Consider the following 15,840-nt stretch of genomic DNA (forward strand, 5'->3'; position numbering starts at 1 on the left):
CTCATTGACTCACATGATGCAAAACTGCTCCCCCTCTGTGGCATCCAGGAGTACCCCATCACAGGGCACTGCAGCTGTCTGAGGTTTATAGCCCCCATCCATGGAGGTGGGTAAGGGGATGGGGTGGTGGGAGTAGTGCGATGGGCGGCACCATTTATGGAGCACATCAAGCCCAAGGCCTTCCCATGCCGTCAGTGTCGCTTGTCATTCTCAAAACAGCCCCTTGACGGTGGTCCTGCCCCTACCCTGGTTTGATGAATGAGAAAGCCGAGCCCAGAGACGGTATGTAATTTGCTCAAAGGCACAAAGCTGCTAAATTCAGACTGGGGCGTCAGGCCCTCCGAGAGCACAGCCCTTAACTACTTCGACATAAACACGAGTTAAAAATACTTGTGAGAGCACAGTGGAGGCTTTGTTTTCTGATAATTGCTCCAAAGGAGTATTATTATAATTTTTAACAAGTGGTAAGACACAACTGTTAAACAGGGTTGACTGGCATTTTAATTCTACTTCACAGATATGTTGGGAGATGGTGATGTGGTAGAACACAGTGTGTCAGTATAAATAAAGCAACTGGAAACCACTGTGAGGATCATCTTAGACTCGCAAAGATCTTGAGGAAGATTCTAGCTCAAAGATTTGTCACAGCAAGGAATCAATTATTAAGGAATTAGATGAGAAGGAATATTCTGGGGGGAAAAAAGAGGCAGATCTGAGGTCTAGGAGGTGGTTTGTGAAGAAAAGCAGGGGACCTAAAGACTGAAAAGTCTTCACACTTTGAAATCTTACGTTCTTAAAGAACAAATACATTCTGTGTTCCTGCAGTGAGCCGGAAGCTGACCCCACAGAGAAGCCCACACTCCCTTTCTGTCTTCTCTTTCCATCCGCAAGCTTCCAGCCCACAGGAGTTTTCTCTGACAAAAAATCTCAGATTTATTGCCACACTTCACTCACTCTACCTCAGATCAGATTGAAAATAAAATTTGAGGCCAGGTGTGGTAGCTCATGCCTGTAATCCCAGCACTTTGGGAGGCTGAGGCAGGAGGATCGATTAAGCCCAGGAGTTTGAGACCAGCCTGGGCAACACATAGTGAGACCCCATCTCTACAAAAAGTTGTAAAAATTAGCCAGACACGGTGGGTGGTTCCATGCCTGTGGTCCTAGCTACTAGGGAAGCTGAAGCAGGAGGATCCCGTGAGTCCAAGAGTTTGAGGCTTCAGTGAGCCATGATCACACCACTGCACTCCAGCCTGGGTGACAGCGCCAGACCCTATCTCCAAAAGAAATGTAAGGTGTGAGATCAGAGCTCATGAATTAACGGACTTTTCCATATGGTTCTTTTTCCCCCGGTCCACAAACTGAAACCTGTTTAAATTTGAGATCTTGATATTAAAAAGACTTCTACCATAATCAAAACAACATTGACAGTTATAAATAACAGCTTCCGTTATTTTGTGCAAGGCACCATATTCTTTCTCTCAGCTTCATTATCTTAATTCTTCCCCACCCCGTGAGGTAAGCGGCATTGTCCCATTTTAAAGTCAGAATGACTGAAGATCCAGGAGGCAAACTCGTCAAGCGTGGAGCTAGCGAGAGACCGAATCGGACTTGCTCTTTGCCTCTTGAATGGGCCTCCCTTGTCAGCATGACCTGTCCTTTTCACCACTGTGCCATACTTGGTTTTTCCCATTTCCACCTCAGTCTCAGAGATTTGAAAACATGAATAATAATCCCAGCACTTTGGAAGGCCAAGGCAGGAGAATCACTTGAGGCCAGGTGTTCGGACCATCCTGGACAACATAGCAAGATCCTGTCTCCACACACACACACACACAAAATTAGCTGGGCGTGGTGGTGCACCTCTGTAATCCAGCTCCTCAGGAGGATGAGGCAGGAGGATCCCTTGAGCCCAGGAGTTCAAGGCTACAGTGATCTGTGATCACACCACTGTACTCCAGCCTGGGCAACTGAGCAAGATCCCATCTCTTAAACAAAGAGAAAATATGTGCAATACCCATTGCGACTGCAATTTCCTCAGTCTTCTTGGGTGCCTCAGAATAGCTGCTTACCTAGAGATGCATGTTTCATCACTGATGGTTTTTGGGTTCTAGGAGTTGACTGCACCTTTATTTCTCTCTCACTGGAAGATGAGAATAAGCAGTCTGACCACAGGCCTGAGGCCCAGGAAAATTACTCTGGGCCGCCCAGTGTGGCGAGGAGCCCAGATGGGGTGCCAGGGGAGGCTGAGCCCTGAAGGCTCACCATGGTGAGTGCGGCTGGCCAATCCTGGCTGTCCCCTTCCCTCCCTGCCCTTTGGCAAATTAATCGCAGACAGCCCCGACTTCTGTAACTAAAACACACTTGAAGGTCAGCCGTAGACCTTCCTGTTAAGGGAAGCGTATTAAATGGTCGCCTTGCACTTCCTTCCGAGAGATGTTGCCTCATGCAGTCTCAGAAAGGTTTTCTGTTGTTGCTTTGTTGTTTGTATTTGGCTTTAGTAGTTATTTCCTGGTGGAAGCAGGTCGGGGACAATTAGGGAGAGCTGGGGGGACAGATGGGGATAAAGTAGCAGGCATCCCATTCTCTTGTCCAACAAGTGCCAAATACTTTCCTGAGCCCTCTGCCTGCTGGGAGTCGGGAATGGAATGCAGTGAAAGCCAAAACTTTAGAGCCCCTTTTGAGGCTGCCTTGCTTGGGAAAGAGAGAAGTTCTCAAATACTCCAGCAAAATGTGCAACGAGGCCATGTGCCTTTGGGGAGGGAGTGTACGGTGCCCTAAACACCTAGACTCGTGCTGTGCTGCTCTGTGTGGTGCCCTGCCGCTAGGCCTGAAGGCACAGGAGGAAGTACCTGCCCACAGGGAAGAAGCCCAGGAAGCGGGCAGAGCAGGGCTCAAGTGGGCCCCAGATGTGGATGGGGCCAAGCTATCCAGGCCTCCTGGGCCATGTGAGTTGTTTGTGCCCCGTGAAAAACGTGGCACTATGGAAATGTCTTAAGCAGAACAGGATGTGATCAAGTTCACATTTTGAAAACTTGTGCCCTTTGCAGAGGACTGGAGGGGAGGTTGAGGCACCAGTCAGCCTTTACCACTTCACAGGGACCTTCCAAGCAGCCAGAGGGAGCAGGGATGGGCAGGAGGGGTCCTTGTCCCTGTCACTGCTCAAGCTGAGCAAGGCCTGGCCTGGCTCCAGAGAGGCTTCCGGGTGTAGAGAGCGAGGCCAGGGAAGCCGTAGATCCAGGGAGCAGAGCCAGGCACCATGCTAGGCTTGGGAGGGGCAGCAGAGGTGGCGAAGGAGACCCTGGCCCAGTCCTCCAGGAGCCCAGAGGCCTTGGAACAACAGGGCAGGGAGAAGTGGGCCCACCATGAGCACCTCCCCGCCACACACCCCTCAAGCGTTGGAGAAGACTGGGTACTTATACTGCAGTATTTTCCAAATAGGCTTCTGAAACCCCAGGCCCACAGGGCACTCTGACGGGGAAGCGGGTTCCATGATCACAGCGGTGCCAGGCGTGCTGCTACTGACCGCCTAACCGTCCAGAGACCCACAGCGCCAAGTCACGTGTGGAGGGCCGCCTCCGATGCCAGCTGATTTTAACTCATGACCTTCCTCCTAGGGTTGCGAAAGGAGAGGGGAAAGCAGCCTCCAGAAGTAGCTGATACAGAGCAGAGAGTGCGGGCTCAGAATGGGCCCTGAATTCACCCCCCCTTGGATTTGAATCCTTGCACTCTCGTCCAGCTGCTGAGTCTGGCCGCTGTCTCACACGGAGAGCCTGCCCCCTGCCTTGGATCTTGTCACCTGTCTCTATACCCCGGAGTGCCCAGTTCTCTTCCACATCCACAGGCCCCTATATAGTGGAGCTGTACCCAAGACCCAGCTCCCTGGCTGGCTTCACCGTGCTGGTGGAGGACTCAAGTGAGCCTTCCGCCACTGCAGATTTCTCCCCACAGCCTGGCAGCTGCCGAGATTCTAGGAGGAGGATGCTGGAAAGGAATCTGGCAGAGGGAGGTTCAAGTGGAAAGTTGGTTCTCCCGTTTACTGTAATGGGGGAGTTTGGGGAAAGGCCGGGGGATGAGCGGTGGCTTCCTCTCCTCTCTCGGACCCAGAAAGCTGAACACAGGAGCCCCATGCTGTTTCCACGAGGGGTTTGCCTCTATTTTTAAACAGGTTTCTCCCACTTTGGTTAAATATTTGAATGTAAGATTTGTGTGATTTCCATTTTCTGAGCTCAAAACAAATGGGGAAGATGTAGCTGGCCCCGAGGGATTCCTGGTGGGAAGGCTGCAAAGTGGGAGCTCTGGCCAGTTTGCGGGGCTGAGTGGGATGCTGGCTGATGGAGAATTGCAGGCACTGGGAACCAGCTGGAGAGTGGGACAGACCTGTGCCCAGGGGTCCTCTCCTCATCTGTAAGGAATCAGGGCTTCTCATTCAGTTTCGAGACAGAACTCCTTCCCAGCAGGCTGAGGAGAAATAGCTCTGCGGGGCTCAACAAATTGATTTCATTTTTAGCCAGAACTTCAAGACCTGTGATTTTCTCTGCTTGCCCTTTGCGTGAGGACATTTGCTTCCTAAATTCTATCAGCGTAGCCCAGAGGCTGCTCAGCCACTCTGCATTCCCTAGTGAGGTGGCGCTGAGTCCTTCCAGAGCCAGGACCGTGAACCTTCTTGGACCCCGAGCCCAAGGTCACAGTGGAACAGGACCCTGTGCAGAGCCAGCTAGCCACGGGGTCAGGGGAGCCAGTTGGGTCCAGCCCACAGATGGGCTGCCACTGTTTTCACTCAGCATAACCGTTCACGTTTTATGGCAATATTGGAACGTTGTGCTGAAGGTCTCAAATCAGAAAAGGGAAACAAAAAGAAATCGTGATCTGAAAAGTCAAGAACTGGGCAGACAGGAGTAGCCAAACACACAGAGCTGGGTCTTGCCCCCACGTTATGTTCTGGCCACGGCTGGAGGAGGAGAGGGAGGACAGGAATCCTGGGTGTGTGGGGCCTCGTGGAAAGCACCTTGTTGACCCGGACAGGACTGCATTACTCACCCGAGGTGGACACAGTGCCTTTGCTTTTACTTATTTGCAACAGCGTAACAATCGCTTCCGCAGAGCATGCTGAATTCCAAGGTGCTTTCCCGAACCCACCACAAGAGACTCCGCTGGAAGCTACTTGGGAGGTGCCTGGGTTTCCCCCTTAGCCTGTCTTAATCGCTGGAAGGAACTCGCTCTCCCTCCCAGTCTCTCTCTGCATCTCTCACTGGTCATGCTTCCTGCTCTCTGGTGAAACCCAGCCACCCTGTGATAGAGCCACACCTCTCCGCCTCCAGTGTGGCATTCCAGGGAAAATAGCCCGAGCTCTGAGCCAGCCTGAAGTGTGAGGCTACACTTTAGATAGAGAAACAGCCCCGGAGTGTAAGAACATCCGCAAAGGGGGCACCTCTGCTGCCCCACCCCGCAGCCTTCCCTCTGGGTGTCACCCGAGCTTGTCTCCTTTTTTTAAACGTTGACTTTTATGTTTCAGATGTGGCTGACTGACCCTGTCACCTGGGTGTCACCCGAGCTTGTCTCCTTTTTTTAAACGTTGACTTTTTAAGATGTGGCTGACTGACCCTGTCACCTCTGTCCCCAGTTTCTGGCCCAGCTGAAGCTCATGGACTATAGTCTGCTGGTGGGAATTCACGACGTGGAGAGAGCCGAACAGGAGGAAGTGGAGTGTGAGGAGAACGACGGGGAGGAGGAGGGTGAGAGCGACGGCACCCACCCGGTGGGGACCCCCCCAGATAGCCCCGGGAATACACTGAACAGCTCACCACCCCTGGCTCCCGGGGAGTTCGATCCGAACATCGACGTCTATGGAATTAAGTGCCATGAAAGTAAGTTTGATTACTGTGGACCCTTTTTCATGTGAAGTGGTTTGACTTTGGCCTTGTTATCTGCCAGTAATCACTACCCCGGTTATGGGGGTGCTGTCCGGCAGCACTCATCCTCCAAACTCCAAAGAAAGGGATTTGAGGACAAGAATATGTTAAAGGTAACCGTGATCTCAGTGCTGAAACATAAGGCAGTTGGACCTTTGAATTCTGTGATGTTGAGGGAATACAGCAAAACCACCAACTGTACACATACAACACACCTGTACATATGCACATACACACTGGCATACGACACATGTTCATATGCACACACACACTGGCATACCACACATGTTCATATGCACACACACTGGCATACCACACATGTTCATATGCACCCATACACAAACACCAGAAATGCTTTAAAATATTAATATATTTTTGCTTAGGTATCTTTTTTATCTAAGTCAAAAGCATCATGAATCTAAGGAACACGCATGTGGTCCTCTGTGACCCTTAGGTTGTCCTCTTGTCATCACCACCAGCGCTCTCCCTCAGCGATGTGAAGGGTGTGTGAAGCTGGGCCCTGTGTGTGGGGTGGGAATCTGACTGGCCACCTAGACTGGCTCTGCCGTCCTCCCCAGTGGAAGGGCCTGTCACCTCTTCCCTAGAGTCAGATAAATCTTCATCCACCGTATCCAGGTGATTGGGTGCACCAGTTATTTGAATATTAGCAACTTATCCATGACAAAACCAAAATATTTTCGTGATAGGATAAAAACAGTTTCTTGTTTTTTGAATAAAAACTGTGGCTCATCAGTTTTGTTTTTTTTTTTTTTTTATCTCAAATGGCATATCAGCTGAGGATGTGAGTCCTGTTTTGTTCTGTTTCTGTTTTGCTCACCAAAATGTTTTCTTCAACACAGAAAATTAGATAGTCAAATGTACTTTTCTTACTGTTCATATTTTTGGGAATGGATAGAAAATAGACATTGTAGCTGGGCGCAGTGGCTCACGCCTGTAATCCCAGCACTTTGGGAGGCCGCGGCAGGCAGATCACCTGAGGTCAGGAGTTTGAGACCAGCCTGACCTACATGGAGAAACCCCATCTCTACTAAAAATATGAAATTAGCCGGACATAGTGGTGCATGCCTGTAATCCCAGCTACTCAGGAGGCTGAGGCAGGAGAATCACTTGAACTCAGGAGGCGGAGGTTGCTGTGAGCCGAGATCGTGCCATTGCACTCCAGCCTGGGCAACAAGAACAAAACTCTGTCTCAAAAAAAGAAAGTAGACATTGGAGTAGATGTATGCCTTTATCCAGTTCTGATACTATATCCAATGAGAATTATGAACAGTACATCAAATGGTAGAAAAGCATTGATGCACATAATTAGATATACTTGTTTTATAGGGTATTTTTAAATAGCATATTTCTTCACACCAAAGCAATACACAATCATTAAAGAAAATGCAACTTAATAAAAAAAGACTCAGTTCCACCGTTGGCTCTCCACTGTTGCTACCCTGGTGTGATGATGTTTTTAGTTGTTATTGTTTGTTTTTAAATTGGAGGGGGACCGGGTCAGAGAGGCAAGCTGTCTGTTTCGTCAGGATATGCAGGAGTGGTATGGAGTTTGTCTCTGGACCCCTTCCATCCGCCTTCCGCTGAATCCCCTCCTTCCAGCCTCACTGCTCCCTCCCTCCCTCAGCAGCGATGCTGACCCTGGTGTTGTCACATATCCCACAGTCATCGCTCTCCTGTCTCTGCAGACTCGCCTAGGAAGGAGGTGTACTTCATGGCAATTATTGACATCCTTACTCATTATGATGCAAAAAAGAAAGCTGCCCATGCTGCAAAAACTGTTAAACATGGCGTGAGTATCTCCATTTTGTTTCCTCGTCTCCCTCTCCTGGCTCCTCTGCGTGGTCTGTAACTCAGGGATCACTCCTTTCTGCCACTGAGCTGCTTTCTGCTGAGCCATTCAAAGCCCTTTAGTGACACTTGTTCCCTGGGGGCAAGTCATGTTCTGAGCATAAGACGCAGAACCCGCAAATGCTCACTGCTCACCCCTGCTCTTACCACAGCTCCCTGTGGCTTGCAGCGAGTCACTTAAACATGAACATCTCTTCTTTTTACACATGGGGGACACTGACAGGCATGCGCATCACTAGGATGTCATACAAATTATTGTTTGAAAAATGTTCCAGAGACAAAAGTGCGCAAGAATATAATGCAGTGTTTTAATATGAAATGTTCAAAACTGAAGCATGATTGTCTGCTTAAGACACTTCAAAAATATACAGGATTCTATTTTTCTCACAGTGAGTTGTATTTTTCCACTACAGAAATCTTTCGAGTGCAAGATCAAAGTTGCATGATATTAATTGCTCACCTTTAATGTGCTTGATGGGAATTTTCACTGCTGTAGCCACATGTTAAGCTATTGAATCCCCCATAAGAAGCCTACGGAAGAGATACTAGTGTACCTGCTTTTGTCAGTTGGAGAAACTGAGGGAGACAGCTTCAGGAGTAACTTGCCAGGGCCTCATACTAGGAAATGTAGGGATGGGATTCCTCCCAGGGACCCAGCCCCCCCTGCTCTGTGTTCATGCTCATCCCCTTGCCCTGCCTGCAGCCCCCTCCTGCCTGGCCGGACTTTACAGCTCGCCGAGTTCACGCTTGTATTGCAGGATGCCATCTTTGTTTTGCAGAGGTCCTGAAAGCCATAGAGCCCACCCCACACAGACGAATGTATGCCCTGGTTTGTTGGGCCTGGAAGGCGAGGTGCTTGCCACAGACTGTGTAGAGCTGACTAAGATTCGCCAGCACCAAAAACTCACTTGAAACCTCTTCTTTTCTATTTTAAAATAGAAATCAGCCTAACACCATATTCTATTTGCCAAAGAAATATTTCAGTCACCTTGTCAATAGCTATGGTATGCCTGCTGTATGCAGAGCACAGACCAGGACCTCACCGCCCCTGAGCACGTCAGTAAGTGAGGGTGCCTGGTGGCTTCCACCCAACGGAAACTTTTGAGTACCCTTTTTAAACAAATGTCTGTACCAGGTGCACTACCTCCATTCCCTCATTCTGAGGCCAGTTCAGGAGGCTGAGGGAAGGGTCTTCAGAAGGCTCCATGGTCATTCTGATGCTCACCTCTGGTTGAATACCATGGTGTGTGGCAAGGAGAGAACTGGGGAGGAATCCTCGTTTGACCCTTCCCACTTGTATGACCTCAAGGGCCCACTTTTGGAGCTCCTGTTTTTCACCTTATACAGAGATCCTCCTGCCTTGCTGATGGGGTTTTGCCAGAGATACAAGAGTTGTCTGGACAAATGCTTTGTAAATGTCTGTTCCCATATTACATACATCCTCTGAAATTGGAGTGTATCCTAGCCAATAGGTTCCACATTCATCCCCCTATAAGCCACCAGTTCGCCTCCATAGTGTGCCACATGGCATAAAATCACAGGTAGTTTGCAAGAAGAAAATACTACTCTCAGCAAAGGAACGCCGTGTTAAGCTGCTGTTGGGGACCATTCCTTGCCTTCAAGACTGGGCTCCTCCGTGCAGCCCAGGCCTGGAAATATTACAGGTTCCCCCGTGAACATGGGTGTCTGAAAACAGCACCTGCTCACTTAGCAAAACTCTGATCTTGCCCTTTGCAGCTCAGGAAACTGGCCAGTGGCTCCCTTGAGTGTGCTGGCCTGCACCTTGCATCTCATAATGGAAAAATCCCCCACTGGGCTTCCGCGAGGGGCCAGGCTTGCTTGCTCTCTGCAGGGAAACAGTGGCACCCCTGTGTGCTGCTGCAGAGGGAAGCCATCACCTGGGTCTAGTTCAGGGAATGGGCTGGGGGCGGCTGTCCCAGAACCTGTGGCTGCTGCGGTTGCCACTCATGTCTGAGCACTGAGCTGGACGCCTCTGTCCAAAACCAAGGGGGTCCTGGAGAAATAATGCGGCTTTACGTCATCGTCATTAAGGTTTCCCTTTCGCCAAATGTTGATGTCATTCTCAAGGTGGCTCCCGTCTGCCTTCCTGAACAGTACAGCGTAAGTATCGTTTCCGTGGCTTCTGAACAATTCCACTGTTTGATAGTAACATCCCAAACGTGGCCCATTTGATTTTTTGGTGAGTTGCAACAGCCCCGGTGTGTGTGGTAGCATCTGGTGCTCCTGTCGCCCTTTGTCTCATTTGCAAACACAGATTCGTAAGAACCTTGATTATTCAACCACAAGCGCCAAGATATTTTGAGTGATGTTTTTCAGAGCAGAGACTGCATGGATTTGAAACTTACTTGCTGTATATTCAGCTGCCATTGGAAATAACTGTAGATATTGAGTAATAATTTGGGAAAATCAAATATTATATCAATATTTCCTTTTTTAAAAACTGCCCAGGCTGGCGCGGAGATCTCCACCGTGAACCCAGAACAGTATTCAAAGCGCTTTTTGGACTTTATTGGCCACATCTTGACGTAACCTCCTGCGCAGCGTCGGACGTACATGAACATGGGACGGACAGAGGTGGCTTCGGTGTAGGAAAAAGGAAAACCAAACTCAGCGAAGTACTCATCTTGCAGGAAGCAAACCTCCTTGTTTACATCTTCAGGCCAAGATGACTGATTTGGGGGCTACTCGCTTTACAGCTACCTGATTTTCCCAGCATCGTTCTAGCTATTTCTGACTTTGTGTATGTGTGTGGGGGGGTGTGAGTGTGTGCGCATTTTAAAAGTCATAAATTAAAACAGATCCACTTTGGTCAGAATGTGTCCCAACAAAGACCCTGTGATTCCAGCTATGGCCGAATGAATGAGTGAACACACGTGTTGGGGAGGGAGAAGGGAGTGCATGTCAGGCACCCGTGTTGGCATCACGCAACAAACTGTGGATCAGTTGTTTTTTTGTTTTGTTTTTTTGAGTTGAAAGATGTGAGACAGTATTCAGAATAATGAAGATAATAATGATTATTATAATAATGATGATTCCAAGGAAAAAACCTACAGCCAATGTTCCACTTCTACCCTGCACGCAAACACTCCCTAACACTGGTAACCTGAGCCCCCAGCACTGGACCGCAGAATGCGGGCGTCTCCGTGTGTACTGGTTCAGCCTTGTCAGGACCCCCGGTGTTCAGAGCCCCCACCCCTCCAACAAGCAGCTGATGCCCCAGTGATTCTCTATACATTTTTCACCTCGGCCAATATGTCCAGGAAAACTGCTTGCTTCTCTTTTCTTGCCTGGAGTATTCATTGTTACACCCTTACTTTGCAATATAGGAATTAATGCTACAAAATAAAAGTAAAGCTTACCTGAAAAGTGCATAGTTTGGGGCAATGGTATCTACATCTCCCACTGTGGGAAAACCAGCAAAGCATCAAAACTCTGAATTCTGTTACCGAATGCAGATCTGAATTATAAGATGTTTTTGTTTGACCATTGTTTCAACAGTGGGATTTTGTTATGAATTATCCCTTTAACTGAAACCCTCAGTTTTACTGTTTACATTATTAGGAAAACAGGGATATCTTTTGAATCTAAAAATTTGATGTACAGCGTGTGATTTTTGAAGTTTACATGTAAAGTCACTTAACAGTGTAGGTGAAATAATGTTTGTCATATTTTGAGACGTATCCTGCAGTCATGTTTGTATGTGAGTGTTTTATTCAAAGTACATGGTAGACAGTCTTTCACAATAAAAGAAGGATTTTTTTTCCTCCAAATGTACATTTATGAACCTAATGAATTTTTAAAAAGAGATTTCCCCTGGTTTATGTAAGTTCATTGCCCTAAGTCTGGTTTATGTAAGTTCATTGCCCTAAACTGTGCTGTTTTTAATCAAGTTATAAATTTCCAACCTAGATCATGTATCTACCAACTCTCCTGCATTTTCCAAAAGGCGTTGAGCTTAAATATTAATCTTGCTTAGAGTAGGTTATCCACTTATATGCTGCGCTACGGCCGTGCCTTTGAAACTCCTTGTTTAAAACATGATATGATTTTTGTGGGCAGTTTCAGAAAAGAAAAAAAAACTACCCTTTAATTCTTACTTGCAACTCAACAGATCTCCCTGCCATACTGCCTTTTCCAGGAACTTTACTTCAGGGCTCTCCAGATTGCAGTTGTGCCCAGTGTATGTGGATCTAGTTCACAGTCTTCGGAAGCCAGCGGTCATGCCCTCCCTGTACTGTCTACTGATTCTACGTAGATTTGTTATCCTCAGCAGACAATGTTAACACCACTGTAACATAGTGTACAAATTCGTATTTTATGTATGTAAAGTAATCCATACTGTGATTTGGTTTTTCCCTGCACCGTTCATTCTGGCATCAGATGAGTTTGTGTGTTCTGAAGTCCTATTGTGGTTGACCCGAGACTACCGCCGTGAGACCCTGAAGTAAAGATAAGGTACACATACATTATTGGAGTAACTATTTCCTTGGGGGCCAATCTGTATATGCTTTTAGAAGTTTACAGAATGCTTTTATTTTTGTCTATAACAGTCTGTCATTTATTTCTGTTGATAAACTATTTGGACAGAGTGAGGACGTTTGCCCTGTTATCTCCTAGTGCTAACAATACACTCCAGTCATGAGCCGGGCTTTACAAATAAAGCACTTTTGATGACTCACAAGATGAATCCTTTGTTCCTCTGTCCCAATTGTGTCTGTCTGTTCCAAACACATTTTAAATACTGGGTCCTGACAGTGTCTTTAGCTAATCCTTGAGGAAATAAAAATGGAATTGTATCTTTTTAGTTTCTAGAGCCTTGCCTTCGGTTTGGGAATTGTCGGTAATAACAAAGTTCCACAACACAATTGACTTTGCTGCAAGATGAACAAGTAGAGGAAGAGAATCTCTTCCATGATATCCTATAAAGTCATATGTTTTGTTTTTAGATTTGATACACCTTAGTTCTATGTGTGTCAGCATTTTTTTTTGAAACTTCCTTGGGATACCATTGATGGATAGGAGACTTACGGCATTCCACTTGGTGCCAGGTGAACACAGACAGTTTGTCTATAGCACTTGCTTTGATAACTCATTTTTCTTCTAATGCAACTGATGTATTACAGCAGGGCTCCCAACCCCCGGGCCATGGACCGGTACCAGTCCACGGCCTGTTAGGAACCTGGCTGCACAGCAGGAGGTGAAGCTGGCCAGCATTACCACCTGTGTTCCACCTCTTTCAGATTAGCAGCAGCATTAGATTCTCATAGGAGCGCTGAACCCCATTGTGAACTGCACATGCGAGGAATCTAGGTTGAGCACTCCTTATGTGAATCTAACTAATATCTGATGACCTGAGGTGGAACAGTTTCTTTCCAAAACCATCCCCCCAGCCCCCTGCCAGTCCGTGGAAAAACTGTCTTCCACAAAACCAGCCCCTAGCGCCAAAAAGATTGGGGAGCACTGTATTGGAGAATAATTTGAGCATAATGCACTTTTCACATTGCTTGTGTGCCCTTTGGTCTGCAAGGAACATTAGGTGAACTCAACTGAGCTGTGTAGGGAAACACAACACGCCCACACTTCACATATCTCCAGCAGATCACTTCACTGCACGTGATTTGTTACACTCGTTCGTATCTGGAGTTACACATTTCCACCTGACATCAGATCACCTTTCTCCTCTTTACAATAACCCAAGAGCCGCCATCCTTCTGATGACCACAGCCACAGGTGTGCCTTACATCATTTTCAAGGTAACTTGCCCTATTTTAGTATTTTATATATTTCCTGACCAGTTAGCGTTTTTATAATTGTGCTACTGTTTTTATTAGATTTCTTTCTCTTTTCAGTGTGTGACTCATTACATTTTGGGATATTGTGGCCCTAGTCTCATTTTTCCCGGAAGTTCTGTGATTTCCATTGAGCAGCTTTGCCTAACAGTGATTTCTAGGAACATACATGTTGCATTATTGTAGAATTGACTGGTCAGCAGGGAGCTTTAATTCAATGTTCTTTGTGGACTGTTTGAATGTGGACATTGATTTTCTCTTCATTTTGGTTATTTAAGTTCTGGATTAGAATCCACAATAGTTCCAGAAGGTTATTTCTAATTCATAGAAGGGCAAAAGTTGGTATGAAGCATTAATCCTTAGTGCAACACTTTTAAAAACAGTGGTTAAGAGTTAAGTGCAAGAGATTACAAACTATATGTTGTGAAATGGTGATGTATATAGTGTGCAAATGTACCCAGGCTGAGAGGCTGAACATAGACTCAGGACCGCTGCGCACAATCTTTCTTGGAATTTTTAAATAGCACAAAGTCAGCGATTGCAGTGACTATTGTACATGTGCATCTTTCCTCGAGTTCTGAAAATAACTGTCCCCCATTCCTTCCTATAATATAGATATATTAAAAGCATAAAAATAAAAATTAATATAGATTGCTGTATTAAAAACATAGAAGTCCTTCTTCCTAACGGGCAGAAACTCTGCCATGTCTTTTGAATTCCTATGCTAGGCTGGGCTCACTGGCTCACACCTGCAGGGGGAATCACTTGAGGCCAGGAGTTTGAGACTAGCCTGGGCAACCTAGAAAGACCCTGTTGCTAAAAATAACAATTAAAACTTTAAAAACTTAGCCAAGTGTGGTGGTGCATACCTGTAGTTCCAGCTACTCAGGAGGCTGAGGCAGGAGGATCTAATTGAGCCAAGGAGTCTGAGGCTGCAGTGAGCTGTGATCACACCACTGCACTCCAGCCTGGGCGAACTTGTCTCAAAAAATAGATTAGATTAGATAGATAGATAGATAGATAGATAGAGAGATAGATAGATAGATAGATAGATAGATAGATAGATAGATAGATAGATAGATAGATGGATGATTGATAGATTAGATAGAGAATTCCTCTCCCATAGAGTCACCTGCATGGCCTCACGGAGCCTCTGGCCAGCCTGCCTTCACTCCATGTTTTCATTATTCTGAGCTGGTATCTTTATAAACAGTTGGCAAATTGAAGGGGTACTCATAGTAAAGTAGCCCAGAAGATCAATGAAGTGGCCCGGGAAAATTACAGTTGTTAATTTAATCTAGAGTGGTCACTGAAAATTATTTCATAGGCCGGGCTTGGTGGCTCACGCCTGTAATCCCAGCACTTTGGGAGGCCAAGGTGGGTGGATCACGTGAGGTCAGGAGTTCGAGACCAGCCTGGCCAACATGGCGAAACCCTGTCTCTACTAAAAAATACAAAAATTAGCTGGGCGCGGTGGCAGGCACCTGTAATCCCAGCTATTTGGGAGGCTGAGGCAGGAGAATAGCTTGAACCTGGGAGACAGTGGTTGCAGTGAGCCGAGATTGCACCATTGTACTCCAGCCTAGGAAACAGAGCAAGACTCTGTCTCAGAAAAAGAAAAGAAAAAATTATTTCACAAAAGAAACTCCTGAGGAGTAAAGTACCTCTTTTTCTCAACTGAATGCCCTTCAGAATTTTGTCCTAGTTCTGCTTTTGCAGTTCTGTGAAAATCCTGCCAAAGGGCAATTAAATGTCCTAATCTGTGATTGTCTGTCACTCTTAAACACTGTTTAATTTCATAAGAGAGGGGACAAAATATTACAGTTTTCCAGAATCTACTGCAATAGATCTTTGTTTTTATAGAATGTTTTGTAGAACTTGTTGCTGGAAGAGATGTTACAGATGAGGAAACCTTGGCCCAGAGAAGCTAAGTGACTTCCTTCAAGGTCAGACAGTGGTCAGTGACAAAGCCAAGCTTAGAACTTAGCTCTCTGCCCCAGCTTCCAAGAGTGGAAGTTGAATACATGCGCTATGGACCTGGGACCTCACCATTTCCCTAATGATAATTAATCTATATTATCCCATTTTCCTAATTCTTTCTCTTACTCCAACAGTTTTTTGGGTTTTCAACTGTCTCTTGCTTTTTTAAATCAAGGAGTCTCACTGGGGAATATAAAATATTTTTAGACCTATTGAATGGCAGTCTGTGGACATGGAACTTGAAAATCTGTCATGAATAGACTTCCTGGGTG

General features: G+C 46.6%; 1 protein-coding gene across 3 annotated transcripts in view; it reads left to right on the forward strand.

The window, feature by feature from the left end:
* Positions 1–12,480, forward strand: part of PIP4K2A (phosphatidylinositol-5-phosphate 4-kinase type 2 alpha) — a 180,703-nt gene extending 168,223 nt beyond the window's left edge. For all 3 annotated transcript variants that reach the window (XM_023223267.2, XM_023223268.2, XM_023223266.2), the window contains 3 exons: positions 5,621–5,864; positions 7,616–7,719; positions 10,248–12,480. In XM_023223267.2, the coding sequence (XP_023079035.1) occupies positions 5,621–5,864; positions 7,616–7,719; positions 10,248–10,328 (429 nt within the window). In that variant the 3' untranslated portion in view covers positions 10,329–12,480. The remainder of the gene's footprint in view (positions 1–5,620; positions 5,865–7,615; positions 7,720–10,247) is intronic.
* The last annotated feature ends 3,360 nt before the right edge of the window (positions 12,481–15,840 follow it).

This window comes from Piliocolobus tephrosceles, chromosome 9 (assembly GCF_002776525.5).
Source record: "Piliocolobus tephrosceles isolate RC106 chromosome 9, ASM277652v3, whole genome shotgun sequence".
Lineage (NCBI taxonomy): Eukaryota > Metazoa > Chordata > Mammalia > Primates > Cercopithecidae > Piliocolobus > Piliocolobus tephrosceles.